The sequence below is a fragment of the Catharus ustulatus genome, chromosome 30 (genome assembly GCF_009819885.2).
Source record: "Catharus ustulatus isolate bCatUst1 chromosome 30, bCatUst1.pri.v2, whole genome shotgun sequence".
Taxonomy (NCBI): Eukaryota; Metazoa; Chordata; class Aves; order Passeriformes; family Turdidae; genus Catharus; species Catharus ustulatus.
In genome coordinates, this window is record NC_046250.1 from 463194 (window position 1) to 490981 (window position 27788).

Consider the following 27788-nt stretch of genomic DNA (forward strand, 5'->3'; position numbering starts at 1 on the left):
GGGAAAAGCAAAGAGCTCCAAAGGAAAATACAGTTTTGGAAAGGATGCATTTATTTGCCTTTATTTATCTTCCTAAAGCTTTCAGATTAATCTTTTTGATCTTCCCTCTGCAGCTGCATGGCCAAGGTTTGGTTTCTTTCAGCTGACATTGTGCTGAGAGCACACGGCGTTGCAGGGCGGGTGTTAAGGAAGGGCAGCTGAATTCCTTCGCCCTGGAGAGGGGCGGTGTGTCGAGCTAACTTTAGTAAGGAATGACTAAAAAGGGATGCAATAAAAGTATATTAAAAATAGCAAATGGCTGTAGAAAGTGGATGTGAGACTCTCAGTGTCCCTCCTCGTGCCAAGAGAAACGTGGGGCTGTTCAGGAGAAATGGAAAAGTGACAAGTTATGGAGCAGTGCACAGCACCCTGCTGCTTGTGCAAAGCAAAGGTGAAACCACTTTGAAGTAGGTGAAACAGATCAGAAATTTGTACAGTAGATAAAAAAAATCCAGAAATAAAGACTTGAAAGAGATACCAGCTCCTCTGTGTCCCCATTTCCAAGAGCTGGGGATTCAGCCCCCCAAATTCCTTGTTTTATAAAAACATCTTCCAGCTGAGATTCCTCTGTGCTTTTTCTTTCTTCCCCCATTTGCAAAATGCTAACTCTGCTCTCTCGCCTGTCTCTCCAATTTGGAGCAATTTACTGGGAGCCGGGGATGAATTACTCAGCACAGAGTTAACCAGCACCTGCTCGGAGTTAATTGGCATGTGTGCTAATTGCCGTGATAGTCACACTTGTTCGAGCAGAGCAGGGAGGGGGAAGCGGGTGCTGGCGGCTGCCTCCATCCCAGAGCTTCTCCCTGCCTCCCTAGGTGATGCTGAATTCCCTGATCCTTGTTGGGAGTGGAAGAGGGTCAGGGTGGCTTTTTCTCAGTGCACCACCCATCATTTGCTTTCCAGTGGATTTGTAGGTCTCTTTGCATGCCCTTGGACCCTCCTTGTCAGCGTGTAGTAGATGGGATGCTCGGCAGTTTCCTTGGAAAACAAAGCTCAGGAGGAAGAAAGAAAGAAGCTGCTGTCTGAGAAGGAGGAGATGATGAATTAATGAGTGGGGTTTTTGTGTATGAAATCATTTGAGACCCTGAAAGTTAGAAGTTATTTAGGAGTTCAGCTCCTTGTAGCAGTCCTGTGCTTTAGGTGCTTGGCTGTGCAGGCATTTGGGGTGGGAGGAGGGTCATGGGTGATCTTGGTGCCTCAGGCTGGGCAATCAGGGAGCCAAAACAATTTGGTGGTGAAGGAGAAGGAGCTCCAGGGGCAGAGGGGATACTCCTGGGTTGGGGCTGAGCTGCAGCAGCGGTGCCAGCAGGGACAGGAGAGATGAGGGTGGCTCTCCAGGTTTCTTGCTCTTCCAGGTGCTGTTCAGAAACTTGAGCCAGTGGTTGGACTTTCTGAAACAGCCATCTGGCCAGGAAACATGAAAATACCTGGGTTTAAAAATATGGTGGGGAAAAAACCCAACCTGAAAACAAACAAACTCACCCGAAAACCCCAATTCATGAAGAGAAAAGGGAGGGGTTTGAAATCCTTTCTGTCAGGTGCATTCGAAGGGCAGCAAACATTCTCTGCTCTTCTTCATCCCTCCTCTTCACCCCATCCAAGGGCTGCCCTCCCTGTGGGATGGTTTCCTTCTCATGCAGGGTAGAGGGTCAAAAGCATCCCATGGCAGCTCCTTTTCTCCCCATGATGATGAGCAAAAACCTCTTAAGTGACTTTTTCCCTGTGGAAAACTTCATCCAGTGGCATGAGCAAGCCCTGAGGCTGGGACAGTGGTTCCCATCCAGCCAAGGTGCTGAGGATGCAGAGTCAGGATTCACAGCAGCAGGAGGAACCTGGTTTGGTGGCTGAAAAAAGGGGATTTGGTTTGAAACACTTGGGGTGTGTTTGTGGCCTGGGGAGAGGAATGTGGTTTGAATCCCACTGCTCCCATGCAAGAAATGCCAGCCCATGTGGAGCTGAGGGCAGGGATGAGCAGCACCAAGGTTTTCTCCTCATTCCTACAAACATCCCAGCTCCTCGAGCTCTGTGGAGCTTTTGGCTGCCATAGCATCCTGTGAACAAGTCCTGCAATGAAATTGTGTTAAAATATGTTTCCTTTTACTCAGTTTAAATTTACTGCCTGTTGTTCTCCAGTGTTTATTGTTGCTTCTGGAGAGTTCCTCTCTGGTTTGGACAGTAAATCCAAAGTCTTTCAGAGGGTTTCTCTGTCCAAGAGCTGCAGCACACGGAAAGAATTAGCATCTTGCCCTGGGTCTGCTTGTGGAGCTGTTGCTACTTTGTGCTGCCACTGGTGGTTTTGAAGATGCTGAAGGTGAATATTTTTCAGCCAGTTTAGAGAAGTGGAAACTGCGAAGGGAAAAGCGGCAAAGCAAACCCAACAAAAAGTTCTTCCTCTTCCAAAGTTTCTTTGTGTGTGCAAAATCCTCACCTTGGTTCTGAGCCTTTGGGCTTTGGGTTCTCTCCTGTGTGTGCTCACAGTGAGGGAAATACTGAGCAGACACTGCAGGTGGATGAAATAAAAATCCTCATTTTCCTTTTGGCTCTTCCTGTATCACTGATCTTCAAGGGATGCTCAGGTGGTGCAAACTGGATGCTCTGGAACTGGCAATGCTCTGGGACCTGTCATTTTGAGCCTTCCTATGGTGGGATGGTGAGATGCAGCTTTCCTGGCCCCAGGTTTTCCTCATCACAGCTGGATGGTTGCTCCTGTTTGCTGCTGGGAGGGAAACATGCACCTATTTTGTTAAATAATGATTCAGGAATTAAATGCCATCCCTGTATGGTCTGTCCTTGCAAAGAGTCTTACTGGTGGGATTTATGAGTAAAAAACCCAGATTTTGCTACCCTTTGTCTCTCTGGTCTTTTTCCTGGCCTCCCCCTATCTCATCTTCCCTGGAGGGCAAATTGTGGATGTCAGGATGGGGAAAAGATTCCCCATTTTCCTTGGGGCTCCTCAAACTTGCACTGAAACCACAGAACGTGATGCGTGATGAATAACTTTACCCAAAACAAAAACCAGAGAAAAAGATTAAGTGACTCACATGACTTAGTGAACCCCAAAAACAAGTGTGGGAGTGAGACCATGAGGGCTTGTTTGTTGTTGGAGCATGGTCTGAAGAGGAGGTGAAGGATGGGGCCGAGTTCTTCAGCAGGTCTGGGGGTGCTCTGGGGTGGGAGAGGAGCAGGAGGAGCTTGGTCAGGTTGGCTGTTGCTGCTTTGAATTTGGATGATGGTTTGGGAGAAAAAGCTTTTTTTTTTTTTATGCTTTTTGTAACAAGACCAAGGGCTGGGTACTGCCAAGTTGAGGCAGATAGGAAGCTATTTTGGGACTGGTTTTTCCCTCTGCCTGGGTTTTGGTGCAGGGCACCTTGCCTTAAATGCAATGTTATCACTGCTGTTATGCAGTTGCTCAGAGGGAGAGCAGGGAGAAAGACATACCTGTGGAAAATGAACTGGCTGAAGTTTGCTCTTTGTCCCTTCGCTGCAGTGCAGCACATGCTGGGAAAAGGGGTGAGATGGGCTGGGGGGGCTGTGCCAGCAGGTGCCCTGGTATATCTGGATGCATCCTCTGGTGCTGGGGGATGCAGATTACTGTGGGGAGGCTGCAGAAGGAGCCCCTGATACCTGGAACTCTTGTCCCTTTGGGGAGAGTTTTGGGCACAAGACACCCCCGAGTCAATCTCGTGCCCCAGATCCATGGAAACATCTGGTGTCTGGCTGTGGCTGAGCCCAGTGCAAGGCCAGTCTGTCTCAGCTGCCTTCAGAGTCCTCCTTCCCCATAAGAATTAGGTTTCTCTGCCTGGTTATAAGGTTTCTTTCAAATAATCAAATAAAGACATTTTAAAATTCCAAATTGAAGATTAGTGCAGAAACTGGAGACGGATTTAAATTGCCCGAGCTAATCACCAGCCACTCGACTGCTTATGACTTTATTAAGAGAAAAAAAAAGTCTGGAGTGTCACAGAGGAATAGTGATTCAGGGATGCATTGCTGCCATCTCCTCCTTGCCCAGTGTCACAGTGCCTGGCCCACAATGTCCTGTCCCACCATCCTTGGGCTTTTTGGAGAGCACTTTGGATAAATCCCTCTGCAGCTCTCCTGGCCCCAGAGCTGGGTGGGAGAAAGAGCCAGAGACCACCATGGCCTTGGGGATGGGATCTGTGCTGCTGGTGTGGGGTGCCAGGTCCTGGATGGGGTTTGGGAATGGAACATCTCACTCCTGTCTCTCTCTTTGTGCAGGTTTCTGAGCAGCTGCTGACGTCTCAGCCCCGCTGGATCTGGCCGCGCACGACAGTACCATGAACTGAGCACAGAGCCACTCAAAACTTTTTTTTTTTTGTTTTGGCTTTTTTGGGTTTGTTTTCCATCCGAGAAAAAAGCCCCCCACGCACCCTTTAATGAAAGCATTTTAAAGTGGGGTCACTCCTCCCCTCCCCTGAGCCGAAGTCGTCCCGGGTGCGGTGAGGATTTCCGGAGAAGATGGGGAGAAAAAAGATCCAGATCCAGCGGATCACGGACGAGCGCAACCGGCAGGTCAGTGCAGTCCCTCCCCGCTCCCTCACCTCACCCTTCTCCTCCTGTTGGGGATTTTAAGTGTTATGTTTCAATATGACCCATTTCCATCCCATTTTGGGCCACCAGTGCTGTGATTTTCCCAATCTATAAAATAAGCAGACGGGTGAGATCCAGGCGGATCCAGAACCAGGCAAACAGCCCCACTGTGCTGCCCCCATCCAGGCATTGCTCCTTGCCTTGGAGCTCCTTGAGTCATTTCCATCTAAGTGCTTTTCCAGAAGAAAGTATCTTCTCCACTTAGTTCCCCCTTTTTTTTTATTTTTGTCTTGCAGAAAATATATTTCAGTTGACATTTTCCATGTGGTTTTTCCAATAAAAAACAGCTACAACCAGTATCCATTTTGCTGAACGCAAACAACTCAAATTATTCCTTTTTTTTTTTTCCTCAATTGTAAACTTAAATGACTCCAGGGCTTTTTTCCCTGGGCTCTCTTGAAGCCAAGCCCAAGACACATACGCATGTGCATGTGTGTAGGAATGCGTTCATGGATCTCAGAGGAAAAACAAAAAGCAACAGAGTTTCCCCAAATTTCCATGTTCCTTAAACTGAAGAGGTGGAGCAGCAGCACTTTGCCAGCCCAGGTTTGCTCTGGGATGACTATCAATGTATTTCCCATAACCACAAGACTTCCAGGCAGGTCCCTTTCCTTTCTGTGCTCCTGGAGTTTGGCTCAGCAGATTCAAACCTCTGCTTTTAGTCCAGCCACTAGTGCACCCCAGCATGACCTGCCACACTTCTTTCCTGCCACTTTCACTCCAGAAAAACCAGTAAAAAAGCGTGTGGATATATTCCTAATCCTTAAAGAATGGCAAAGAACAGAACTGGATGAACCACTTTATTGCTCTGCAGCAAAACAATAGCAAATGGCAGGTTTTCTTCATTATAACTTCACTTGGTGGTGGGGGCTGGGATGGGCATCAGAGAGTTTTTGCTGATGTCCCAGTAGCTCCTGGGGCTGTTTATATCCATCATGAGGAGGAAACAGGGCCTTAGGGGTTATTGGAGGATCCAGAGTGTATTTTATGGGACAGTGCTGCAGAGGGGAGCGAGGCAACTGCGGTGACTGGAGCTCTGCTGGAAGTTCAAACAAATGGAAAATAATTGGTGGTGCTGGAGGGAGATGCCACAGGCCTGGACAGACCTTTGGAATAGGAGAGGCACTTCTCTGCAGAGGCAGCAGCCAAGTGATGGGACTGGTTTTGAAGGATGAGCTGCCCTTTGGCACTGGCTGGAGATAAAGACCCTTGCTGAGGTCTCACAGCACTGGGTGGGATTTGGTAGCAGGAGCTGCTTTGCATGACCAGGTCATGTCTTTAGTGCATTTCTGATGTCAGGTGTCCCCAGAGCCCAGTTCCCTGTGTGGGGGACACTGGTTTTCCCCTGGCAGTAGCTGCATCCCTGGCTGGGCTGGTTCTTCCAAAACCCAGCACAGGAGCATTGCACCCCTCCCCAGTGCTGCACATCTTGCTTTGCTTTCCAGAAACCAGCCCGATCAAATCGTGTGTCAGCAAAGCAGCAGCTGTTTAATTGGTCACCAGCACAGCTTTGCAATCAATTTTCACTGCTCCCTTTCTTTGGGGAAAAAAGGACATACCAGGAAGATGGGACATGTCATGAAAAAGGACTGCTCCAGGCAGTGGGATCTGCTCTATCCACTGTGGAAGGAGCTGTAAAGAGGGTGAGAACCCTCTTGCTCCACTCTTCTGGTCCATGCTGTACATGTGCAATGCCAGGATCCACTCCCCAGAGTCATTATCTCATTGAATTTGGGTTGGAGGGATCTTAAAGCTCATCTCATCCCATCCCCCTGCCACAGGCAGAGACACCTTCCACTGTCCCAGGCTGCTCCAAGCCCCATCCAACCTGGCCTTGGGCACTGCCAGGGATGGGGCAGCCACAACTTCTCTGGGCACCTGTGCCAAGGCCTCACCACCCTCACATGAAAAATTTCCTCCTAATATCCCATCTAAATCTCCCTTTTTTCAGTTTAAAACCATTCCCCTTGTCCCATCACTATGTGCTCATGTAAAACATCCCTCTGTGTTTGATAAGCCCCTTTAAGTGCTGGTCTCCCCAGAGCCACCTCTGGCCTCTCACACTCCTTCCCTCCCTCTCCTGCTGTTGCTGCAGATCAGTGATGAGGAGAGGAGTGTCCATGTGTGCATGCTCACCATGGCTGGGGTGTTCAGCCTGGAGAACAGAAGGCTCTGTGGAGATCTAAAGGGGCTGCAGGAAAACTGGAGAGGGGCTTTGGACAAGGACCTGGTGTGACAGAACAAAGGGGGAATGGTTTTAAACTGAAAAGAGGGAGATTTAAATTGGATATTAGGAGAAAATTCTTCTGTGTGAAGGTGTAGAGGTCCTGGCACAGGGTGCCTAGAGCAGCTGTGGCTTCCCCATCCCTGGAAGTGGCCAAGGCCAGGTTGGATGGGGCTTGGAGCAGCCTGGGATAGTGGAAGATGCCCTTGCCCATGGCAGGGGGTGGGACAAGATGAGCTTTTACCTCCCTTGCAACCCCAAGCAGTGTGTGATTCTGTGAATTACAGCAGCAGCCAAAACCAGGGGAGGAGAGCAAGTAAGAGTCACTAATGTCATTAGAGGAATTACTGGAGAGGATTTGCCACAACAGATCAGGCCATCAGTCCTTCAGGGCCAGGCTGCTGACTCTGGCAACGGCCAATATGGTTTGCATCAGGGGAAAGGCAAAAAATCCCCTGCTAGTGTGGGGCAGTAATTCCTTCCTGACCCCTTTGGTGATCGGCTTATGCCCTGAAGCATGAGATTTGATTACCCTCTTAGACTTACAAGGTTAATTCTTCTAGATGAGGCTCGTGCATGGCGTCAGGGAAGGTTTGAGGTTTCTGTCCTGGGTCATGAATGGATGCACAAGGCAGTGTGAGGTGATGCTTTTGTGTGATGTGGTGGCTAAATGGCAAATCTTTGCTTTTCTCTGCAAGATGCAGGGGTGCCAATAGAGAGGGATGCTCTTGTGCCCTGTCTGCAGAGGGAATATCCCCTCGTCTCTAGAGGGATAATTTGGTGCTTTGTGTTTTTCTCAGCTCTGCCCAGGTTTCTGGTTGATTTGGGGAAGATGATCCCACTCTTCACTCCTCAAGGGCAAAACCCAAACCGTGCTTGTCACCGGTCTTCAAGGCCAAGAGCTGCCCCATTGTTTGGCCTCCACATCTTGGCCTCTCCCCATTGCCTCCAGTCTTAATGGCTGAGCCTGTCGTGGTGCCTGGCAAGGTGTGTTTTGGCAAACTGTCCCTGGCAGCTGCAGGAACACCCACCCTTGGCTGTTCCCTCTTTTCTGGTGGAGATGCTGTGTGTTTTCCTCTGGGGGCTCCTTGAGCTGCTCAGGACGTGTTTCCAGAGGGACAACAAGACAGGGAAGGCTGGGGAAGAGGGCAGAGAGACAGGTCATGGTTTTAGTGACTGTCGTGCCGTGGCTGCAGGAGCAGAACTGCAGCTGGGTCCCACCTGAAGTCACCATGCAGCCACAGCTGTGCTGTGACACTGCTGGCTCCTGGTCTTGCAACGCCCAGCAGCAGAGGTTCTGGATGGCTGAAAAGTCTGGAATGCTGCTGGGGACATGGGAGCTGGCCCTCAAGTGATTTAATTTGCACCAGAGTGTGCTGGGGCTGGGGTGGTGCTGGGAACGTGAGTGGGCTTGGCTGCAGCCCAGCCGTGGCCAAAGCAGGCACACGTGGCAGCCACAGCAGCACAGGGCAGCAGCCCTGCACTTTCCAGGGGATGAGGCGATTAGAGCTGAATCTCGTTACTGCTTAATCATCTCTGGGAGATGGTGGGGAGGGGCAGCAGTGCCAAGTGTGCCCAGAGCTGCCCCTGCTCTGCCCTCCCATCACACACAGGGGATGTGGTTTTGTCTTGAGGGGTGCAGGACCCTGAGGGTGCATACTGGGTGATCCTGCTGGCTCCATGTTGAGCTCTTTGGAGCGTGGCTGTGATGCCAGTGACAGGCTGAGCAAAGGCAGCAGCCTCACTCACTCTCCTCCCTCAGCTCTGCCAATTAAAGCTGCTCAGTGGCAAAACTGATGCTGTGGTGGAGGCCCAGAGTGGAGTCAAGCCCTCCCATATGGAGAAAGGGAGCAGGTCTTGGCACTCAAGGGCATCTCAGCTCATCTCCAGCCCTTCCCCTGGAGGCTGCTTTGGCCCTAGAGCAATGCTTAGCACAAAGCTGTGACCTCCTGCCTCTTAGTTTCTTTTTCTGCTTTTTATTTACTGAGAGGGCATTGGCCAAGCATTGTGCCTTCCCTGTCTGTGTGCTGCATGTTCTGGGGGGTGGGGGGCCCTCAGCAGCTGTCTGCACTGCAGCCAGGACAGGGAGCCCCAAAGCAGCTCCCTCTCCACCAGCTGGCTCCTGTTAGGAGTGTGGTGCTGAGAGCTGAGCGTGGGCTGGGAATGGCAGCCCAGCGTCTGCCCAGCAGCTGGAGCTGGTGTTGGAGCCAGCACCCAGCCCCAGTCCTGGCCTCAGCCCCCAGCCAGCTCTCCAGGATCAGTCCTGCAGAGGCTGCCTTGTCAGCTGACAGCTCTGGTTACAGCTCAAGGCAGGGTGGGTTGGGGAGACAGGGACCCCAGTTGGGCAGGCAGTGAGGAAGAACACCTCATTGAAGGGACAACAAGATGAAAAATGGCACAGGGGGGCTCATGGTGGCCTTGGGGAAGCACAGCCTACCAAGATAAGTGCGGGCTGGTGAGCACAGAGGGGGTCAGGGGTGGGGTGGGCACCTCTGAGCAGTTTTGGGGTGCTGAGCCCCAGCTCTGTGGCCGCTGGGGTTGGGCACTCTCAGCGCAGCTGCAGCGAGGACGAGATCTCCATCACTTGAATATTCCACTTAAAAACCCGCAGCCCCCGGACAGATGGCAGCTCTGCTGGGGATTTTGCTGAAATTTATTTTCTCTTGATTTGGCAATATGTGATTTCCAACGCTGATAATCATCTTTGTGCTTGTGAAGTGTCTGCCTTTGGAGGATCCCAAAATAGGCAGCAATATGAACTGTTTGGAAGAGGGAGGCGAGAGAGGAGAGCTTGGGGTTGGGTCCAATTGGGGAAACTGAGACAGAACATTCCCTCTGCGTTCCCCTTCCTTTTGCTCTTCCTCCAGTGGTCATTCCATTTTTCTCTGGGAGTTGTTTCTCTGTGGCAGCGTGGGCACAGCTTCTCACCATGGCTGTCCCTGCTTTCAGGTGACATTCACCAAGCGCAAGTTCGGCTTGATGAAGAAAGCCTACGAGCTGAGTGTCCTGTGTGACTGTGAGATTGCCCTCATCATCTTCAACCACTCCAACAAGCTGTTCCAGTATGCCAGCACCGACATGGACAAGGTGCTGCTCAAGTACACCGAGTACAACGAGCCCCACGAGAGCCGGACCAACGCAGACATCATCGAGGTGAGGCCTGTCTGCTCCCCAGCTTTGCCACTGTGGTAGAGCCAGGCCTGAGTCTGGTACCACACTGCATGCAGGAGCTTGGTGCAGGGTGGGGATGGAGCTGGCAGATCTCCCATACTCAATGCCAGATGGATTTTGTGTGGTTTTGGTTCAGCCTATAAAAAATCCTCCGTTCTGTGTGGTGGAGTTGAAGCCGTCTCCAGTTGTGAGTTGACCTAGTGCCTTGAAACTTGAGGTGTGGGTTTGCTTTGTGAGACTCTGGAATTGGAGGCAGCTCCTGGGGCTGCTGCATTGGAGTGCCTGGTGCATCTGGTGACATTGTTCTGAAGTGCCTGGTACAGCTGGTGACATTGCCCCAGCCTGGTATTCAGACAGGCACAGTGGGGTTGTGGGAGGGCACCAGTGGCTGAACCGCAGAGGAATTCAGGTGGGATGGACCCTGTGCCCCTGATCCAGTTCAGTTCATGGGTTCATGGGTTGGTGGCTTTGCTCAAGGCTTGTCTGGCTGCATTTTGTGGGTCTCCAGGGATGGCCCAGCCACGTCCAGTCTGACCCATCCCCAGCACTGCCACTGGCACCATGCCCAAACTGTGCTCACTTCAAGGCTGCTCTCCTCCAGCCTGCTGACATCACAGGAGACCTCAGCTACCATGTGCTGGTGGTGCCCCCACTCTGGCTCTCTCCACAGCTTTGTCCTTGTTCCTGGTGTTCCTGGTGTTCCTGGCAGAGCATCACTGGGCTGGAGCACAGGGCACATTTGGCTCACAGGACAGTCCCAGCAGTGCCTTGGTCGTCGGTCACATCTCTCCCTCAGCAGTAGCTGTGCAGATGGAGCTGCAGGGTCCTCAGCATGGGGGCAGCTGCCATAAAACCTGGACAGACAGGCAAATGAAGGGCTTGCCTTTGTAATTAGTGACATTATGGGCATCAGTTAATGCCCTCAGAGCCACTGGTGGCCGACTGGAGCAACATGGCCTGCACTGCTGGAGGAATTTGGCTTCTGCTTCTGCCTTTGAATCCCTTTGGTGCCCCTTGGCCAGTGTGCTCAGATTTTGATTTTTTGAAGGAGAAGGGAAAAAACCCAACCTGCCTCCACCCCCCAAAATCTAGCTTTCTTTTTCTTTTTTATACTCTGTAAAATGTTTCTTTTTAAGAGATTTGGACTTGAGGTTTTCACCCCATGGCTGAGCCATGAACAAGCATCTGACAGCATCTGCCTTCCCTTGCTGGGGTTTGGAGACTCTTCTGCCACAGCACAGTTTTGTAGGGGCCTTCAGAATGATTCAGAAATGTCCTTTTTGGCCTGTTTGAGGCAGGTAATGCCCCTTCACTGTGCAAATGCTGGTGGTTCCCTGCCGTGCTCGGCATCTCTCCGGGATGCTCAAACTGCAGCATTGAACAGATTTGTCTTGGCCTAAAAATACCGTAAACATTTTGGGCAGCGTTCTCTGTTCCCTTATGGTCCAAGATGCAAACACTCCCAAGCCGACGAGTTACACACAGTCCTTGGCACCCAAAGAAACACTGTGTTTGCACCACATGAAAAGCTGGATCTGCTTCCAAAGCCAAGGAGAGGAACATCGGGAGCGGAAGGATATTGGTGGATGGCAAGAAAAAGAGCCCAAACACGCCGGGCTCGGCATGTCTTGCTGGCAGAGCTGTCATGGAGCAAAACCTGCTGGGGTGGAGGCAGGTTTGGAGGCTGCTCAAGCATCCCTCCTCATCCTTGTCTTGTCTGGGAGCAGGGTTGGGGCTGCTGTAAGATTTTTAGTGTTTTCTGAGTTCATGCTCCGTTGGCGCTGATTTCCATTTCCCCTCACCCAGGTCAGGTTCTGCCAGCCCAGCTGTGTCCCCACTGCACACAAATCCAATTTATCTCGTGTTTCTTGGTGGCTCCCAGTTGAACTTGACTCACAAAAAGTGTCTTCTCATTCTGGAAGCTTCACCACATTGAGCATTTAGAGACTGTGAAAACCCAGGCTGGGAATTTGCCACCAAATATGATTTTAAATGGATTTCAAGGGGCTGCTGCTTCAACCCATCTTCCCTGTGACACCCACAGCCCCTTCCTGCTGAGGGATTTGGCCCTGACACCCACAGCCCCTTCCTGCTGGGGGATTTGGCCCTGAGTGGCTCTGGCAGCATCTCAGGAAGGATGAGGAGCAGCCACGACCTGGAGGAATTGAGGCTGAAGCCTCTTGATTTTTTTTTCTGGCGGAAGGGGAGCAAGCAGTGGCTCCAGGGGGTTAAACCAAGCACTGCCAGGCTGGGAGCTCCTGGGGCCAGAAGCACTGGTACCACAGCTCAAGGCAGGATGAGATGCTCTGTCCAAATTACATTTTAAAACAACATGAGATCTCTGGTTTTTGGACCTGGGGACCATCTGAGGGTGCACAGGAATATCCTTGAGGGGTTTATCCCCTGGATATTTAGTGAGAGGCAGAACTGCTCCATGCTGAGCATACACAGCCCTAGTTCAGAGGGGTTCCACACCCTGGCTGATTTTGGGGACCATTCCCTGTGGGGACAGCCTGTGCCAGCGCTCTGCAGCAGCTGTCAGGAGTGGGATTCAGCCACACAACCCCTGTGGCTTCTCTGTGCCCAGCAAGGTCCTGGTTATTACAGGCTTTTAAGTCTGAGAAAATCTCTCTTAATGCAGAGAGGGGGGTTTCCTTAATCAGGCGGGGGCCAGCTGAGCCCCCAGACAGGCACGCTGGGCGCCACGTGCGCGCCCGGCCGGGGATCACGCCGGCTTTGGTCCTCGCTGTCGCTTCTCGTTTCCCCACAGCCTGGCTGATGTGCCAGTTCCTGATAAGGGGCTTGGGCAGAGCAGAGCTCACAGGACACCACGATGCTCCACAGCCAGTTAAAGCCACACAGCCGTTTCTGCCCTTTCCTTGGCTGATTTTCTCCTAACTCTCCTTCCTGGCGTTGTCATTCCCCAGGATGTGTTAAATCAGACGTTTGCAGGATGTTGGGGAGGTGGTGAAGTGCAGAGGCAGCTGCCAGTCTTCATCCTCATTCTCATCCTTATCCTCATCCAGACTTCCCCAAAGCCCAGAGTGGTTGAGTCTCCCTCCTCTAAGGGAAGTCAACCACATCCTGGTTGAGCATCGTTTCCTCTCACATGTTCTGCATTTCCTGCTACTCTCTTCCCCTCTTCAGGTTGGAAATCTGCTCCCATGTGAGCTGGCATCATGGAAGTGAGAATATTGCCTGGAAAAGCAGGATGTGCAGTGGGTCCTGATAGAATGGGGGTACCTGGGTGTGGCAGGGAGAGGGGCAGGTGGGGTTTTGCTATGGGAAGTTCTCACCCTGGCTTTCTCTGAAAATTTTCTGCTGGAAAGGAATTGCTTTTAAATCTCTTCCATATGAAAAATTGTTGTGTTCCGCTGGCTGCAGCCCAGTGACAGAAAGGTTTCCTGAAAACCTCTTTGCATCTTCTGTTTTTTCCCTGGCAAAAAGGAGGAGGAATGAGAAGGAAAGTTCTTTTCTAAAAGACCTTGCAGAGATCCCAAAAACAGGAATCTTTGGGTTTGATTCCCGCTCCAGCAGAATTGTTTTCCTTTTGCATCATCCTGACAAAAAGCTAAAAATGTGGGACACACACTTTTTTTTTTTTGTAAAAAAACCCGAAAGAACCAGCAGCCAACGCCCATATGGCTGGAAATGGCATTTTGTTGTCCCAAACCTCTGGTTGAGCAGCAGATTTCTGCAAGCCACTCTGCCTTGGCTCGTGTCCTACTGCGACTCCAGCCTGGTCACTCCCTGCTGCCGGTGCTTCTGTCACCCTGTGCTACAGATCAGCCCTGCCAGCCCTGGGGCTTGTCCTCACCACCTTCCCTGCAGCTCCAGCACCCCTCTCAGTGCTGCAGGTTACAGTCCCAGCCCCAAGGTCACAATCCCAGCTCGAGGGGCGCAGTCCCAGCTCACAGGTTTACAATGCCAGCTCAGGCTGCTGCCTGTAGCGTCCAGGAAGGATTTTTTTCCCTGTGCACATCCTGGGACTGCTGGTGGGTTTTGTGCAGGACCCACTCCTGTTAGGAACTGTGGGTCTCATAGACAATGAAGCTGTGGCTGATTTTACAAAGCTGGTGGCTGGGGGGAGCAAAGAGACCAAGGCAAAACTGGGACACCAAATGTGTTAGGTGCACAAAGAAAGACCTTGGGAAAGATGAAGGGGTGATGCTGTGAGCTGTTTCAGGGTCTGGGTGAGCAGAGCCATGTTCCCCCATTCCACTGCTTTCCTTGACAGACTTGTTGAGGGAGGAACCCCCAGCACAATTTAGTGTGGATTTAGAAATGGGAAAATGCTGCAGCTGCTGGTGGCAGCCCCTTGCTTGTCCCTGACCTGGGCAGAACTGAAGGCACTGGGAGCTGCCTAAGAAACTCCCTGGTGGCAGTGTTGCTGCAGGTTTTAGAAAGAAGAATGTTGTTGCTTGGCTGAAACCTCTTTAAAAATCCCATTGTGAGGTTCCTTCTCATCCATCCCCCCAACTTTTACCAATAGCTGTTGCTGGAGGAGTTTTCAGGGATGTGAGGGGTTACCTTCCCAGTTTGCAGACAGGGATGGGAGGGCAGAGATGAGAGTTGCAGCTCCTGTCCCTGCAAAGGGAATCATGTCGAGGTGGGCGCAGTCCCCTCTTAGACACCAGAGAGTCTCCAGTGCTTGAAGGAAACCCGGCTTCAGTGCTTCACTGCTCATGGAACAACTTTTTCCATTTTGCCTCTGAAAGAGAAAAAGGAAAAAACTTTTTGTTTTTTTAGAAGGAAGCTCAACTTTCCGTCTTTCGGCTGCGTCGGCAAGACAAAAGGTTTTGGAAAAAAAAAATCCACAAAAAGCAGTTTCAAAAAAAAAAAAAGGCAAAGCTGTTCCTTCCCCACCAGCAGCACCTCTTCCTCTTTTGGGCCATTCTGAGAACAAACAAGGACATGTACAAAAATAGAAAAATAATAGGGAAAAGTCCTCGGAAAATGGCAGAAGAAGCTCTGGGAATCTCCCGTTCATGGCAGTGACTGATTCCCACTGCCTTTCTCTATAGAACACAGGAATTAGGGATGGCAGGAATTATTAACTATTATTAGGAATAATATTAATATTAGGTATAAGAATTATTCATAATCATTATAATTATTAGATAATTAGTTAATAATTATTAGGTATCAGGAATTACTGGTGACACCAAGCAGGGCATCAGATGTCACCATGGTCAGCAGTCGAGTCCTTCTCTGTGTGTATGTGGACGCTTCCCCTCTGCAACTGAATGCAGTAATGAGGGTGAAAATGCCACCTGGGAAGGCCCAGGAAGGAGTAATTTTAATGGAAAATATTGTGAAAAGCTTGAGCTGGATGGAGAACAGGCTGGGGTGGGTGTGGTGCCCATTGGCACAAGCATCCCCTGAGCCTGACCTGTGGTGCGGAGTGGGGAACAGGTCTGAGCAAATCCTGCCTGCAACCTTCCCTGCCCTTCTGGAGACATCCTGGGTTTGATGTGCTCCAGCAGCATTTCCCCCAAAAGCCCTGTGTTTCCTGGAGCTCACAGGTAGTTGAAGAGCCACTCCCAAACACGCTTTGGCCTCAGAATGGAGATGTTTGTTGCTGTTTAGGAAGACAGAGAATTGTCAAGACTCTTTTCTTTTTTTTCCCTGCTGAATTTGGCATAAAAAGGGATCAAGACTTCCAGGAAATTCTGTAGCTTTGACTTCTAAAAAAAAAAAGAGTTGGCAAGTGCTGGTTCCTTCATAATGCCTAATTGCTTTTGGTGTGTTGAAAATAGAGGGAATCCAAGGGGATCTCAATTGGCTGCAGAATATGAGTGAGGGACTTTGGGGTGTCACTGTGCCCTGTGGTCGCTGGGTTCCTCCTGATGAGGAGTGCTTGTGTCATCTCCTTACCTCCATGTGGCAGTGCCTGGGTCCTTTCCTGTTTGTGAGCCCAATCTTGGTGTGGGGTTTGCTGCCCAGTGTTTGCTGCCCAGCGTTGTCCCCTCCATGTCACCCCCAGCAAGGCTCACAGCTGCCACCGTGCCACCCTGTGATGTGCTGCTCTTCCTGTGGCACCTTTGCATTTGGCAAATGCCACTTGTCTGGTTTTGTCAGGAAATTCTGACAAATTTAACAATTTGCCTATAATTTTGGGGTTTGTTTTCCTATTTGGCTGTTTGTAAGCAGGTTTTCCGTGTTTTTTGCAGGACAACAAAGAGCATTAAGGTTTTTTTCCCCCTTCATGGTGTTGTGGCGCCTGAAAGTGATGAAGATGTTCATGAAGAGTTCATGCAGGGCCAAATTCAGTCCTGGTATTAAACAAGGAAGTTTCTCTCCATCACTCCCCATGCTGTAATTCCTAAATTAGAGACATCAAAACCCAGGGGCTGTATCCTGACTTTTTAATCCCACTGAGGTCAGCCACACCTTGGGGTGATGGTGTTGATTTGTACAGGGGCGAGTGCTGGTCCATCCAGGCCAGGGGATGTTCTGGAGGGAACCTGCCCGTGTTCCCCATCTCCCCTCCCCAATCTCAGACTGTTCCGGTTGTGTTTTCAGACGTTAAGAAAGAAAGGTTTTAACGGCTGTGACAGCCCAGAGCCCGACGGCGACGACTCCATAGACCAGAGCCCCTTGATGGAGGATAAATACCGTAAAGGCAGCGAGGATCTGGATATCCTGTTCAAGAGATATGGTGTAAGTACCTCCCATGGCTGGAAAACCTTCATTATATGTTCTTTTCTGTTTTGTTTCTCTTCTGTTCGACTTCCCCTGAACCTCGTCCCCCGCTCCCTCCCCGACACCCCCGTGTCCCCCCACACGTAACAGGCGCTGAACAAGAAGCACAGGGAGTGCGAGAGCCCGGAAGGGGATGAAGTGTTTGCGCTGACCCCGCAGACGGAAGAGAAATATAAAAAGATTGATGAGGAATTTGATAAAATGATGCAGAGTTACCGGCTCGCAGTGAGTAGCTGGTGGCCTGCAGCCCCCTGGTCCCCTCCCCGGTGCCTCCAGGTGATGGGGGGGTGGATTTTGCATGGCTTTGCTTCAGAGCTGTGCCATGCCTTGGGAGCCGATGCCAACAGCCCCTGAAGCCCTGAATGCACCTGGCTCTTGAGTGCCCTTCCTGTTTCCCATCCTTGGGAAGATCCTTCCTACTAGCTCTGGCATTCCTGACCCTCGTTGGCTCTGGGCAGGCAGTGCAGGATGGTAGTGCTTGTGTCTTCTCCTCTACTACAAGTAGTGGATTAGTCCTCCTTTTTCACCCTCTTTTCCTCAAAAAAACGGATTTTTGCCTGGGTTAAGATCCCAGTGTTCGTGTGAGCTGGTGGCGGATGCCGACCCCTCACATCCTTGCAAAGCTCAGCTTGGTTTGGGCTGTTCCACATTAATTCCCCCCAAATCCACCGAGCCCTCAGGGCAGCTGGTGGCCGTGGCAGAAATCCAGAGAGGTTTTAGCCTGTGATCCCGGAGCTGTCACTGGCACTGGGGTGGCATCAGGACAGTGCTGAAAGGGATTTGTGTCAGGAGACGAGAGGAGGAGGGGGACACGTTTCAAATTAGTTGTTAGTTCAAGGGAGCAGAGACTATTGATGCAGGCAGCGGCTCTTGGGGGATTAGCCCTGAGTCGCTGCAGCCGTAATTAATGCTGAGGGAGCAGGGGGGGAGGCTCCTTTTCCAGGGGTGGATACAGCACAGCAAAAATGACACACACAGCCCCACCCAAAATAATCTGTCCTTCTGTGCTTTGCAAGCCCCCACAGGTTAAAATTCTCTTTTCTCGAGAACTGGGCCTTGTGAAATCCCCAGGTTTTATTTTGCTGACTCAGCGTTGTGTTACTCCACGAGCCTCGAAAGGATCCCAAAATCTGCATTTCCATCCCCTAGATCTCAGGGTGGAGGGGGTGGGGAGGCTGTCCCAAGAGCTGAGGAGGTTGAAGAAAGTGGAATGCAGGTGGTGATAATCTCTGGCAGCTCTGCTGTGACAACGAGCTCAGCCCCACGACAGGGGTTCAGGGCAGGATTAGCTCTGTCAGTACATGGATCTGCTTCAGCTTCCCTGGTTTCACCAGGGGGTTGCAGGTTCCCACCCTACCAGAGTGTGTGGAGTAGAGCCCCAGTAGGACATGCATCCCCCCAGCACCTGGCACGAGCCCTGCCACTGGTGGAAAATAGGCTCAAAACCACCTGAGCTTTGTCCTTAGTGCAGAACACCCTCAGGAGCAGGGGCTGCTCAGCATCAGAATGTGTCTGCTGCAAAAGGAGGGCCCCTAATAGGGCCCCAAATCATCCAGACGCACCAATCCAGAGGGACAACCCCAGAACTCCTTTCAGCAGGTGGCATTCAAGTGCTGGGTGGCTTCTCATCAGGGCATAGCATCTGGCTCCCCCACTAAACCTCCCTGGCAGCAAGGGGCCGAGCAGTGCAGGTGGAGTGTGTGCGTTGAAGAAGACGCTTTTCCATTTTAACTGCTGGGTTGGTTTTGTGTGTGACCAGAACTAACCCAGCGGAGTGGCCGGGGCAGCTTAACGACAGCCGCGTCTGCTAACGAAAGGCCTCGGCAGGGCTTTTGCCTCTGGTGTTTGCCCTCACTTCTAACGAGAGCAGAAATCATGGATTTTGGCTGATGTGTGCATCTTCTCCCCCAGACTTTGGAGCAGTGTGCAAACCCTGTCCCTCGTTGTGCCCTCTGTGGGACAGGGGGTGGCCTGGGTGTGCTGGGGCAGCGTCAGCCTGACGCTTGTCTGCAGGTGCAGTGGGGTGGAGCTGGGTTAAGGCAAACCTTGGCTCTGGGGTTGGTGTATCCAGCTCGTGGCTCTACCACAGTGTTGCTCATGCTGTGGTGTGGAGGAGCTTTAGCTCTTCCTCTCCCTCGCTGGGAACGTTGCGCACACATGGACGCGTTGGCAGTGATTTATTACACAACGCTGCTCCGGTGTTCGTGCAACGCCCAAGGAACCTTCCTCCTCCTCCTCCTCCTCCGATTCTGCTGCCGTGCAGGATGAGCTCCTGGGCTGAGCAGAGGTAGGGCTCCGTGTTCCAGCTCTCCCTGGTGGTGTAGGAATTGCTGAGCCTGTCCCTGTGAACGGCAGCTCCAGGAGCGGTGCCACAGCGCAGGCTCAGAGCCGCTGTCCTCGTGGCTTGGCTGCAGCCACAGGATATCTCTGAAGGACAGGATGCCCTTGGGAGGCAGGTGGGGAGAGTTCCTGGCAGTGAGGCGTGGGTGAGCACTGTCCTACTCCTTCCTCCCATGCCCCTCTGTCACCTAAGGAGCAGGACCTATCCAGGAGCAGATTTCTGGAGGAGAAGGCAAGGCAAGGCAGTGGGGAGATGCACCAGCTGCAGAGGGGGACCTCAGCTCCCTTTTCCCTTGCTGGTGCAGCCTGTGGGGCTCTACCTCTGGCCCTGTGATGGTCCCGTTCAGTGCTGGGCTACTCTCCCTCTCTGTCCTGGAGCAAATTAAAGTGGGACTTTAGCAAAGCCCGTGCTAAAGCCTCTAAGCAGGTGCCAGCTCCTGTTAACGAAGAGCAAATCAGTGACATAAGACAAACGGCTGGGATAATCGCAGCGGGTCTGGCTCCCACACGACGCTGGTAGGTGAAGCTGGTCCTCAACCTGCAGCCAAGGATAGGGTTTAGCAGTGCTCCTGCATCCCTGGTGTCAGCTCCTCCTTCCCAGCAGCTCCCAGAGGAGACAGGATGGATCCCAGAATCACCCAGGGGCTCTGTGGAGCAAAAAGAGTCTTTCCCACCAGCAGCAGTGCCAGCCCAGAACGGGGATCCACTGCTGGCTTCCTGCTGGCTGAGGAAATGCATCATAGAATCCTGCTTGGAGTGAAGGGTTGTGCCAAGTGCTGAGCTTGGTGGGGGCAGACCACCAGGCTGGCACCCACCTTCATGCCCTGGGCTGCTCAGCCTCTCCTTTGTGTCTGCCCTGAAAACACAGGGGGTAAATAAATACAACCTGAGAATGAGGCCAAAGCAATTGTTTGCAGAGCTCTGGTGTGTCCGAGAGGAGAGCCCATTGCTCTTCTTGATGTTCCCTGGTGGGGAACTGGGCTCTGGTGCATCCCCCCCAAGGTGCCAGTGTGGGTTCAAGCACAGCACTGCAGGTCAGCACTGGAGGTTTGAGGAGAGCTGACTGTCCCCCCTTGGTCAGCAGCTGTGCTGTGCTGCAGGAACTCAGCTCTGGCTCCCCTTTACCCCCTGCTCTCTGTTCAGTCCACAGTGCCCGCTCCGAACTTCGCCATGCCCGTGACGGTGCCGGTGACCAACCAAAACACGCTGCAGTTCAGCAACCCTGGCAGCTCTCTGGTGACCCAGTCCCTGGTGACCTCCTCTCTGACAGACCCCCGGCTCCTGTCGCCGCAGCAGCCGGCGCTGCAGAGGAACACGGTGTCCCCAGGGCTGCCGCAGCGGCCAGCCAGTGCAGGTGAGCCACCCTGTGCCCCTCTGCAGCCTCACCTCCTCATCCTTCCTGCCTGGCTGGGCTTGCAGAACCGAGCATGGGGCGTCCCTGAGGGAGGGGACACTTCTGCTGCTTCCATCCCATATCCAGGGTCCGGATTCCAGCTCCTGTGGGTGGCAGGAGCATCATGGAAGGGTTGTTGCCCCTCACTGTGCACTCCTTCCAGACATTGATGCCTTCTCCTTGTGCCTTGGCCCCAAACTGAGGCCAACCTCCCCACCTTAGCTAGATCTCTTGGAGAGCTGGATCCCTGCAGGATCTGTTTCAGGTTGGGCAGTGCAGGATGAGTCACCCGGCGCCATTCCCAGGCTTGGGGGTGGCTGCTGGCATCCTGCTCGCTGGTGGCACTCCGGTGACATGGGTCTGGCTGCCTAAAAAGGGCTGTTCTGAGTCGGGCCATGCTGGTTGCAGTTGGCCGTGGGCGATTACTCATGTGGCTGTGCTGACAGATCGGAGGAGCAGTCATTTCCAGCAGGGACCGGCGATGGGTGGCAGAGGACAGAGTGGGGGAGAGGAGTTGTCACCCACGTCCCCTGCAGTGGCAGGGCGGGACAGGGACAACGTGTGACCACGGCTCGACTCTCCTGCAGTATGATCATAAATAATAGTGTGCAGAAAGCCCCTTCCTGCTATTTTGGATGTCACAGATGGTCTGTAAAAGTCACCCAGGCTGCAAATGGCAGAGCTGGTGCCAGTCGTGTCTGGGCCCTCAGCTGTGTCCCCTGGGGCATTGAGAGCTCTGGGGGGCTTTGCAAAGGGGATGGATTGGGAGAGAAGGGCTGGGAGCTGCCTCCAGAAGCAGGTTGTGTGGTGGGTCAGGATGAACAGGAGGAATGGCCTGGCTGGGATGCAGCAGGAACCGTGGTTCAGAGACAGCTTGTTTGCTCACTGCTCTCACTGCAGAGTCTCCAAGGTGCCTTGAAGCTCTCAGTGACCAGGATGAGGCCCCAGACCTGCAGGACAGGTGGCATGCTGCTCTAGGACTGGTCCCAGGGAGCAGTGTCTCGTTCCAGGCAGGGTGGCAGAGCCCTCCTCGGGTACAGGCAGCCCTGGCTCTGGCTGCAGGGATCTCCTGCCCTCTCGTAGGCCCCTCAGTTGAGAGCAGAAGAGGCTTCCTGGTAAAGCAGACCCCTCTGGGGGCTCCCATTTCCAGCTCACTCACTGCTCGTTTAGGGGGATCATTTTGTGGTTGTGAGCTCAGAGGTGTTCCAAGTCCGGCCATCTGTGTCTCATTCACTCGCTGCCTGGGACATGGAAGAAATCCTGTTTATAGGAGCCAGGGCCTTGCATGTTAGAAAAACTCCTTTTTTTCCCCTAAAATTTTTTTAGCATTGCACCAGAGCTGGTTGTGTTGTTTCCAAAGCAAATGCACAGCGAGCGCTGGGTGGGTGCCTTGACAGTGCCTGGTGCTGTTGGCTCAGGGATGGTGTGGGAGAAGGGCAGCCAAGGGGGGTGTACAGGACTGGGGGCAGGGTTGGCATCACTCACCCAAGGAGGTGAGCCCTCTCTGGCAGCACAGGCACCAGTGCCTGGGGTGCAGGTGGGGTGCCACAGCAGGGCACAGCCACAAAATCCTGTTGGATTCCCTTCTCTGGGACTTTGGAGGCTCAGGGACCTCTGGCTTTGCATCCCCATCCATTGAGGGGAGGGTGCCACATTTAGTTGGTCACTTCACCCTTTCTCAGACCATACAATTTTTGGGACCACTGCCATTCCCAGTCCTGCTCCCATATGGGGAGCAACTGTGCATCCCTGCACAGCAGCAGCTCGGCCCTCCCACCCTCCTCCAGCTTTAGGGGCTCGCTGCAAACCCAAAGCTGAGCCACGGGCTGGGTAAAGGTTTGTGTCTCAGGTTTCTCCATCTGGGTTCAGAAGGGCTGGGCAGTGGTTAGAGGTGGGGTTTGGCATTGAAAGCCCCTCGTTTGCCAGCCCAGGGCTCCGGGTTGACTGCGGTCGCGGCTCCGGAGCCTCTGTTGGCTGCAGTCACTGCCCGCGGCGTGGTCAGGCAGCCCCAGCTGGGGAATAGGTGGCTTTCAGAAATAACTTCATAACAAGGCAGAAAAAAGATCAACTCTTCTTCCAGGCGAGGCAAAACGTTCTGGTTTTGGGGAATAAAAAGGTCTAGTTTTTCCCAGCCTGGTTGGGAGCGTCGGTTCCCAACTTTGCTGCAAGTGTTGGGACTCTGGATTGCTGTGGCATCCTGGCAGTGTGGGATGGTTTCCATTCGGTGTGAACATTACAGGGGGGATTGTGTTTCCCGTCATGCTGCTGGGGCTCTCTCTCCCCCCAGCAGCACCGGCCCCGTGTCCCCCAAAGGGGGGTTTGGAATAAAATAGCTGCAGTGTTTTCCAAGCTGCCTCCTTTGGAACAGGCTCCTGTGCACCTGGCTCCTTCCCAAAGGAAACGGATCTGCCTGGATAACATTTCCCAACCTGATCACCAGGAATGCTGCTCGTTTTGCCCAGGACTTTCTCCCCAGGAATGCAATCCTGCTTTTTTTCCTCTGCCTTTCTCCACTGTGCTCCTGCCTTCCTGCCCCCCAAAAGCAGGGATGCTCACCCTGTTTCTGCATTGATGGTGATCCCATCTCTCCTTTTACTTTGCAGGGGCAATGCTTGGGGGAGACCTGAACAACACAAATGGAGCCTGCCCAAGCCCTGTGGGTAAGTAAGGAGCCTTTCAGCCCTGTGCACCTGGCTCTGTGTGACATTCCTGCTCTCAGTCCCCCCATGTGTCCCATAGGATTTTGCTTTGCTGTTGAGCCCTGCTGGTCCATAGGGAGGTGCTGGGGAAGGTTTTGCTGCTCTTGGCAGTGGAAGGGGTTGGCATATGGAGCTCCAGGCCAGCACCTTTGTTGGGGTTGCTGGTTTCAGTGGAGACCCCAGTGACCAAGGAGTCTCCATCTACTCAGGGGAGAGCTGCAGATCAGGGAGGTGATCTCTGAAGACCAGGATTTGGGTAGCTCTAGGTTTAGCTTCTGGTGCTACAGCCAATTCTCCACCATCCTCGGGTGATCAATTAACACCCAGTTTCTCCTCGTGCTTGGGTCCTATAAAGGAACTTTACTGCAAGGAAAAAAAGCTCATTAAGGGCCTTTTCCACTGTGAGGGCCTCAGTGCTAATGAGGCTCAGGCCTCATGGCTCAGCTCCTCAGCTGTAAAATGCACTAACAATATCTCCATCCCCACATCTGCCTCTGCAGTCTGCAGGCTGAGGATGTTGGGCTGCTGCTGGTGTAGGCACAGCCCAAAAACCAGCGACAGCCCCGGCTCTTGCTGGGAAACAGCTGCTGCTGTCGGCACTGGGCTTGGCTGTGGTCCCAGGCTTGGCAGGGTAGATGCCATCCATCCCAGGGCAAAGGCAGCCTTGCTCCAGGAGCCTGACTCCTCACCCCTTGTGGGCCTTTTTGCAGTAGGTGTCCAGCCAGCAGCACAGAGGAGGAGTGTGGAATTCCACATTGCCCCCATTAAAACCAAACTGAAGCCAGGTCCCACTGGTTTTTAGATGGGGTTGGACCAGTTGTGGTTCTGCAGCACTGTGGCCACCCAACCCCACACCCTGCAGTCTGGCCACTGCCAGGAATAGCCATTTCCCTGTGCTGGGCAGCAGCTGTGCCAGTGCCAGAGCGATTTCTTCACAGAACAAAACCTGCCGGGGTGGTTTGTGGGGCAGCGTCTCCCTGTGTTCTCATAGTGCTGAGTTTTGCTGATCCTTGAGGGCAGAGGGAAGGGGCCATCATGGCGTGTCCCCCAGACCCCTGAGTGGCCCCAGTCCCCTGCAGCCACCCCCATGGCAGCTGTCAGGAGCAGCCATGGCGGGTGCAGGGCTTGGCAGGGCCCCTGAATGTCAGCATTGACGTCACCGAAGCATTCCCTGCGTTCCTGCCGCCACTGCAGGAAATGGGTGTGAGGAGCAGGGACAGCCTGGCTGTGGTCAGACCCCTGCTGTCCCCAGACCCCTGCCCTCCCTGGGGCTCCCCTCGTGCCTGCAGGAGGGGACTGTGGCTCTAGCTCTGGCACTGTGCTTGCAGTTTTCAAATACCTGCTACATCTCTTCCTCCTCCTCTTCCTCCTCCTCCTCCTCTGCCTCCTCCTCCTCCTCCTCCTCCTCCCTTGCAGTCTCTGCAGCACTGAGTGATCACCTGCTGCCTCTGAGTCATCAGCTGCGGGTGCCTCTGGCCGGATCCTGCAGCGATGTCGCTGTATCCCTGCATCCTGCCCACGCTCCAGGGCTTGTGCCACCCTCAGGAGGCAGCACCCACTCCACCCCACCTGGCCCATGGGGGGATGCTGAGCCCTGACTGTCCCCACTCAAATTCACACCAGGGTGGTGCAAAGGCAGGCCAGAGTGCTCCTCTTTTGGGCTCTTTTTTTGGTGAAGGAAAGTCCTGTGGGGGTGTAGCCCTTCTCTGTCTGGCTCACAGGGGTGGCCAGGTCCCTGCTGGGTGGGCATGGCAATGACAGAAGCAATGACAGCCCAAGGCCACCCATCTTTGGGGGTGAGTGGCAGCACTGGAGCCCAAATCAGCTCCTCTCTAGCACAGGGAACCACCCCAATCCACACCCCAGGTGGTGCACACATGACGTGGTGTACCTCGAACAGGGAGTCACAGTGAGAGCCCTGTGTGCATCCATGCTGGTGGTGCCTTGGGAAGGAGAATATCAAAGGGTTTAACATTTCTTTTGGCTTTTCCATGGCCACCAGCACTGCAGGTAGCCAGGGTCACCTGAGATATTTCTGCACCTTCATTGTTAATAAATCTAAAAACCTTGAGAGCAGGATTCCAGCAGCTCACAGTACACAGAGGTGATGCACCAGGCACATGCCTTATGCATGGCTGCTCACAGTGATTTGGGACAGGGAGTATACCTCACTGGGGACAGGAAGGCTGCTCCTCCCCTCCATCAGGGACATGATGCCACAGCTGCCAGCCTGCAGCAGCCTGGCCACCATGGCTCTCCCTGATGTGCCATCTGTGGGATCAAACCCGCAGTGCCCAGGGAGCAGGGTCCCCCCCTGAGCCTGGTTGAGCCCATCCCTGGGTGTCCAGCCCAGGACAGCTCTGGGGAGGCAGGGGCTGGCGCTCGGCCCCCACGCGCTGCGGCTGCGGCGTCGCTGCCACCAGGCGCCTGCTGAAATGCAGATGCAGCGCAATGGTGGATGTGATTAATAATGCAATCAGCGACCTATTTTTCCTGGTCTAACGTGCAATGAATATGAGGGCTGAATTCTGGTGATTGCTGAACGCCTTTCTATCTTTGGGGCCTATTCATGAAAAAAAAAACCAACCCTCATCAGAGCTGTAATCTGATCCAATTTATTCCTTTCCTGATGTTCATCAAATCTTTTCCTTTTTATTTTTTTTCTTACTTTCCTTTCTTCTTTTTTTTTCCCCTCTCCTTGCACATAAAATCCTTAAGTGGGGCAGCAGGAAGAGGAGAAGGAGGGAACCTCAGATCTTCAAAGGGACAGTGGGAGCAGTGAACTGAGTCCTCACTCTCCCACAGCCTCAGTACCATAAAGAAACCTTAAAAGTGAATGTGCCAGTAATTACCCATCTTGGTAGGGCTGCAGTGCCTGGCCAAAGCAGGGAAAGAGCCTAGCTGCAGATCAGGCTCTGAGATGTGCTGGGTGTTACTGCAGGAACAAAGGGGAATCCCTGCAGGGTAAGGAGCTGCCCTGAGCACTGTGGGCTCATCCCGGCTTCACCCTACTGGGGTGCAGGGGGATTTGGGGAGCCTGGGGGGATGCAGTGCTGCTCTTTCACAAGGAGGAGCACTCCTGGAGCCCCACTGCAGCACCACTCTCCATGCGTTTACCACAGCTGTGCATTCACCATGGCCATGTATTCATCACCATTTCCTGCATTCACCATCACCGAGTGCATTCACCACTGCCACGCATCCAACTGTCACCGTGCCTTCACCTCCTTCTTCTCTGTCACCCGTGTTCCTGCAGGAAATGGCTATGTGAGTGCCAGAGCCTCTCCAGGTCTCCTTCCCGTGTCCAATGGCAGCAGCCTGGGCAAGATCATCCCGGCCAAGTCCCCACCGCCGCCCTCGCACGGCACGCAGCTCGCCGCCAACAGCCGCAAGCCAGACCTGCGTGTGATCACCTCGCAGAGCGGGAAGGGGCTGATGCATCACCTGGTGAGTGCCTGCAGCTCTGCTGGGACACCAGCTGGGCTGGGAGTGGGTGCCCTGCCAGCGCACAGGCTGCAGGGGAATTCGGTGCTCTAGTGGTGGGAGCTGGCTGGGGCCGTGCTGGAGGGGAGATCTGAGAAGGAAGGCTTGGATTGCTGCCTGCACCATGCTGGATGGTGCAGAGCCTGTACCAGGCAGCTCTCCAAGCTGTGTGTGCCCCATGGAGGCGAGGGTGTGGTGCCAGCGGGCGCAGTGGCGGCGGGGATGGGGTGCTGGAGTTAACGGTGCCTCTCGGTTCTCTCCCTGTTCTCCCACGGACAGACCGAGGACCACTTGGCTCTGGTGAGTTCCCTGCATGGTGGTGTGGTGTCCCCTTGGTCCTGCCCTGGCTTGGCATGGGGCACACAGAGGGGGTGGACACTGGCTCCCTGTGTTGGGAATGCGGTGGGATGTGGGCACCGGTGTTACATCCAATCCTGCTGCAGAAAATAAATCCCAAGACAAACACACTTTTAGGAGAACCAGGTTCCCTGTGGAAAAGAAGGAGCTGACATGAGTTGCAAAGAGTCTTCTTCTTCACCAAAGCCAAAATTGCTGTGTTGGTCCCCCTGGGGAGGTCGGCCAGAGTCCCTTTGGGGATTGTGGAGCTGGGCTGGGCAGAGCCGCTGTCCTGGACCTGCCCATGGCGCTTCACTGGAGACACCACAGCTCCAGCACAGGAAGACCTGGCCCACTGCCAGCACATGAGAGACAGGGAGTAAATCAAGCTCTTCCCATATTAAAGATATTATTTAAAGCCTGTGTAAATCCACTGGCTGGCTAGTGCACTCCCTAAACCTCCCTTGTGCATGGGGCAGTTTTTCAGTGTTATTTTTATGGCTCTTTTTTCCTCTCCCTGCCAGCAAAGTGAATGCCACCTTGTTTGTGGCAAGGATTCACTCTGCTCCATTGCTATTCTGGTGCAGGGCAGATGGGTGACAGGTCAGCACAGCAAGGGAAGGGCACGAGCTGCTGCAGGATGCAGCTCACACAGCCAGGGAAAAGCTCTCCAAAAACACAGCAGAAAGCCAATCCCTCTGGCAACCTGCACAGAGACACTCTTGGCCAGGGCAAGGATGGGCCAGAGCTTTGGCAGACATGAATTCTGCTGCTCTTTGTGTCCCTA

At 53.3% G+C, this 27788-nt stretch overlaps 1 protein-coding gene across 6 annotated transcripts in view; it reads left to right on the top strand.

The window, feature by feature from the left end:
- MEF2D (myocyte enhancer factor 2D) overlaps positions 1 to 27788 on the top strand; it is a 72394-nt gene that overhangs the window by 37259 nt on the left and 7347 nt on the right. For 5 of the 6 annotated variants that reach the window (XM_033082830.1, XM_033082829.1, XM_033082831.1 and 2 more), the window contains 7 exons: positions 4279 to 4572; positions 9824 to 10027; positions 16571 to 16708; positions 20234 to 20444; positions 23087 to 23143; positions 26439 to 26629; positions 26945 to 26965. In XM_033082830.1, coding sequence (XP_032938721.1) covers positions 4519 to 4572; positions 9824 to 10027; positions 16571 to 16708; positions 20234 to 20444; positions 23087 to 23143; positions 26439 to 26629; positions 26945 to 26965 — 876 coding nt within the window. In that variant the 5' untranslated portion in view covers positions 4279 to 4518. The remainder of the gene's footprint in view (positions 1 to 4278; positions 4573 to 9823; positions 10028 to 16570; positions 16709 to 20233; positions 20445 to 23086; positions 23144 to 26438; positions 26630 to 26944; positions 26966 to 27788) is intronic. The other variant, XM_033082835.2, reaches the window with a different exon arrangement.